Below are 4,637 nucleotides of genomic sequence, written 5' to 3' on the forward strand. Positions count from 1 at the left end.
GTGGCTACAGTGTAGTTTGCCATCATCAGTGTGTGAATGTGAGTGTGAATGGGTGAATGTCTGTTAGTGTAAAGCGCTTTGGGGGTCCGGAGGGACTTGAAAAGCGCTCTATAAGTTCAGTACCATTTACCATCTGCATTGTTCTAGTTCAGATCTTAATTAATTTGAGCAGAGGCAAGCTAGCTGTGTCTGGCTAGTTATACATTTTGAGCTAAGCTAACGTGGCTAGCTGACATTTTTTATAAATGATGATGAAATTGTTTGCGTTGAGCCATTCTTGATTTTCTAGCATTACAAACAAAATGTCTAATTTTTAGAAATATGAATATAAAACAAATGTAAAACTGAAGTTGCATTAGCATCTTAGCTCGAATAACAGTTTTGTATTTTCATTTAAAAAGATTTATGCTTCTATTTTTGTGTAAAATAAATAAATAGTTATAAAGTTATTTAGTTAGACTTATAGCTTGAAGTTAGAATTGTTTATAATTCTGAAGAGACTAGCTTTCCCGCCATTTCTAGCATTTGTGCTAAGCTAAGCTAAAACAACATCTTAGTGTTGTACGGACACAATGTCAATAATTTTCTTCAACCATAAATAAAAATAACATGAAAGCTCTTTGTTGGTGACCAGATAGGGTAAATAATAATTGTGTGAATGCCAGCATGGCTTCGAGGGAAAGAAAAAGGAACAATGTCCTGACGCTGTATTCACTGTTATTCTAAACTTCTGTTTGAGCAGAAGAAACTAAATGTTCACAAGTGCTTTTATGTGAGCAAAAGTAATTTGCACTTCACAGTTTGTACCAATTTGAATCTCCTGCTTTGCTCAAACAGTAAGTCAGTGTTTTCTTTCAGCTGCTGTAAAAGACATAATTAGACGTGATTTCTCCCACAAGCTTTGTGCTCCAATAAAGTATGGCCACTACAAACGGTTTGAAATGCTTAAAACTGACTGAAAGGAGCCAAAGCCTCCAACAAAAACACACGTCTGATCCTGAAAATTAAAGAGAAAATCTACGAGGAGTCATTTCAGGCGGGGTTTCTGTTTAAACGCTTTATCTCGTTGAGCGTAACACCCTGTGAGGAACTCTAATTGGTTTTTACCAAAGCATAAAACAAGCATTCCATGTGTTTACACAGGAGTTCAGCAAAGCAAACAAGCTGCAGTGTTTGTCTGTTTTTTAATATTAATAATACTTAAAACTAATTTGTCTCGATTTTGCACGAGGGCTTAAACTAAAAACGAGTGGGAAGTAAAACCCTGATCTAATTAAAGCCAAATATTGTGAGTCAGATAGGTGCAGCTGGGGCTGTTTGTTCAGGTTTACAGACAAAAACAAGAAAAACTGAAGTTTTCACAAAAGAAAATGTTTGTAAATGTTTTAAAGTCCTCACCAGCTCCAGCCCTGCCTGCTGGACCCAGAGAATTTATCCATCAGAGCCGTGAGTTTCAGCACAGACATTTTCTGCAGCAGCAGGATCTGAGAGGCAGACTGGACCTCCAGTCCTGGACCCGGGGGCTGGGGGGACAGGTTCTGCTCGCTGGACCACCACAGCTGTCGGCTCACCCTGCAGGAGACACAGCTGAGACCTCAGGCCAGAATAACTGAAGGCTAATAGAAGCTAAGTGTAGCAAAGAAACCTGAATTATCATAAATAAAATATTTTTTTCTCCTCACATCTGAACCTGGATCTGTTCAAAGACTCTGATCTGGTTTCAAATCTGAATCAAGTGTGAACACAACTGGATTTAGCTTCATTAGACTCACCTTTTCTGCAGTCGGGGAGATCTGGTTTTCTGGTTCTCAGGTTCCTCTGGATGCTGCAGCCTCAGATGGATGTGGCCAGAGGAGGAGGAACCATGTGTAGGTGAGACGTGGGAGGAGGAGTTATGTTTAGGTGATTCCTGGCAGGAGGAGGAGCCACATTCAGGTGAGTCCTGGCAGGAGGAGGAGCAACATTCAGGTGAGTCCTGGCAGGAGGAGGAGCCTCTCTGGAAGTCGTTTTCAGATATGTCCTCAGACCAGGAGGAGACCAGCTGTTGGAGGTCACTGATTCGTTCCAGAACATCATCAAGGGCGGAGAAAACGTTCTCGCCTGCCATCAGATGATCCACCTGGAGGGTTTTAAAAGAACCTGTTCAGAGCTGGTCCACAGATCCCACCTCTAAATGTCTGAACTGTCCAGTTTTTGAACTCACCTCTGGCTGCTCGGCGTCACTTCCACCGTCGCTCTCTGACAGCTGCACATTGTCGTAGACGCTCAGCCGGTGGTCCGCCTCTACGATCTGACCCGAGGACTCGGGACTCTGGTCTCCAGCAGTCAGGGAAGACCCGCCCCATCTGGAGCCGTGTTGCCCCCAGTTACTGTGGAAACTGCCGGTCCTCCATTTAACAGAGGTGCTGTCGATGACCGGGGACAAGATGTGTTTGTGGGCCAGGGAGGAAGGGAAGGTCCCAGGTTTGTGTCCATGGGGGACCTGGAAGACCAGGTGGTCTTTGCTGCTGCTGTTGATCTGGTTCAGGATCTACAGGACGATGATGGAAAATATTTTTAAAAAAGAAGAGCCTGCAGTGTAATATTATGATCTAGGCACTTTCTGCCCCGCCCCTTTTTGGAAGAACCAGAAAGGGGGCGGGACATCCCACAATTTAGGAAACCTCACACACTGTCTGACTGACCTCAGTTTCTGTGTGGTTCTGATCATTCTGGGTCAAGCCCACACCACTGTTGGAGCGTTTGCAGTTCCTTCGGACCCGGGTGACGGGACTGGGCRTGCTGATGGTGCTGCTGCTCTCCGATTGGCTGCTGCTGCTGGTGGGAGGAGTCGACAGCGCTGAAGATGAGTGACTGCTGGACCGGGCCTGTGGACTGGAGACATGAAACAAACGTGTGGTTTTACTCTGAATGGGTCTGAAATCTGACTAACAAACGAGTCTCACTTCAGTGGGTGGGCCCGGCGGTCCGTCTTCTCATCTGGAACCAGAACCAGTCTACCAACGTGACGCCGGTCCCCCCTCAGCTTCTCCATCTTCCTCAGCAGAGCGGTGCACTTCCTCCTGGGTGGTTTGTTCCTGAAGCTGCCTTCAGTTTCCAGACTGACCGAGGACGATCCTCCTCCGGAGCACGGAGGTCCACTGAGCGAGGTGTCCAGGGACCGGGTCCTGTTTGTAGAAGAGCAACGAGAGGAGCTCCTGCTGGTCTCCTGCTCCTCTGTTGTACTGCTGTTGACAGCAGAGGGAACCAGTTCTCCCAGATCCGTGTGGTGCTTGTCGCTGTCTGTGCTGTTGGAGCTGTGGATAGAGCTGACATCATGGTCCAGAGGCCCGGCTGGACCGGAGGACAAACTGAGGACCTCATCGTTGGAGTCGAGGCGTCGCCACCGTCGAGTCCATCTGTCAAAGGTCCATTTGGGGCTGATGGTGCAAAAGTCTTCCTCATCCCAGTCTTCCCCCTGGAGGAAGACAAAATCCTTACAGAGCTGGATTTGATCCTCCACCTGCTCCCTACTCTCACTACAGAGGTGTCATCAGACCCCCAATGAAAGACTGAGACACTGGGACAAAGACCGACCAAACCTCTTCTTCTTTGGGTTGTTTCTTGTTCTTGTTCATGTGTCTTTACAGCAGGGGTGCCCAACCAGTCGATCACGATCGACCAGTCGATCTTGGATCTTATCTTAGTCTGGTCTCTAACTGAAGACTCCTCTAAGGCCGTCCAAATATCTTAATTCTAAAATGTTTCCAGCTAAAACTCACCCGGTGTTTGGATCTCCTCGGCTCCAGCTTCATTTCCAGGCATTTGTTTAAAGTATTTAACCTCCTGAAAGACAGACGGATGAGTTAAAGAACGGAAACAAAAGAAACTATTTTACTCCTGAAAGTAAGTAGAAACTAGTGTTTTATTAAAATATTTATACGCAAGTTCTTCTTTAAAGTGGATATTTTGAATATTAACGACTCCAATAAGTCCTCTATAGCTCCAACCCTCCTGCTGCACTTGGGTTAAGATGGCCACCAAGGTCAGAAATGGTCTAGAATCTATTAGAATATAAAATGTCATTGGAAGTTTCTGATTGAGCCAGAACCAGATCCTTCCAGTTGTTCTCAATAATCTAAAAACTAATCGGTGTTTTTGATCTTCCAGTTGAAGCTACGCTGCGTTTCTCTGGGATGTAAAATCAAACCATCGCTACCTGCAGAGCGAGCTGACGGAATCCTCGTCCAGGAAGCCGTGGTCGCGTTTCGCCGCCTCGACGTCGAGAGGAAGCCTGCAGTCTGAGACACAAACGAGGCGTAAAAAAATAAAACTAAAAGCCGGGGACATGATTCAGACTGGACTCTGCGTGGAACAGAATACTCACCTCTGAACAGCTGCACGTACTGAGGGAAGCCGGCGGCTCGCAGCCAATCACAGGCCTCTCTGGCTTCAATCTCTGCAAACAGCGAGAAGGAAAAAACAGAATTTATTCACTTATAATCCCTTCATGCTCTGCCTGCTTTAAGAGCCCAAATACAGTGGTTTGCAAAAGTATTCATACCCCTTGAACTTTTCCATATTTTGTCACATTACAACCACAAACATAAATATATTTCACTGGAATTTAATGAATACCAACATGTTTTGTATAGATG

General features: G+C 45.7%; 1 protein-coding gene across 1 annotated transcript in view; it reads right to left on the reverse strand.

The window, feature by feature from the left end:
* si:dkeyp-23e4.3 (rho GTPase-activating protein 7) overlaps positions 1-4,463 on the reverse strand; it is a gene marked incomplete at its 5' end in the record, with an annotated part of 10,447 nt that extends 5,984 nt beyond the window's left edge. Inside the window, 8 exons of the mRNA XM_014003926.1 lie at positions 1,399-1,572; positions 1,773-2,119; positions 2,204-2,530; positions 2,685-2,874; positions 2,946-3,457; positions 3,762-3,825; positions 4,199-4,280; positions 4,367-4,463. Coding sequence (XP_013859380.1) covers positions 1,399-1,572; positions 1,773-2,119; positions 2,204-2,530; positions 2,685-2,874; positions 2,946-3,457; positions 3,762-3,825; positions 4,199-4,280; positions 4,367-4,463 — 1,793 coding nt within the window. The remainder of the gene's footprint in view (positions 1-1,398; positions 1,573-1,772; positions 2,120-2,203; positions 2,531-2,684; positions 2,875-2,945; positions 3,458-3,761; positions 3,826-4,198; positions 4,281-4,366) is intronic.
* Between the last annotated feature and the right edge of the window lie 174 nt (positions 4,464-4,637).

The sequence above is a fragment of the Austrofundulus limnaeus genome, unplaced genomic scaffold (assembly GCF_001266775.1).
Source record: "Austrofundulus limnaeus strain Quisiro unplaced genomic scaffold, Austrofundulus_limnaeus-1.0 Scaffold21, whole genome shotgun sequence".
Lineage (NCBI taxonomy): Eukaryota > Metazoa > Chordata > Actinopteri > Cyprinodontiformes > Rivulidae > Austrofundulus > Austrofundulus limnaeus.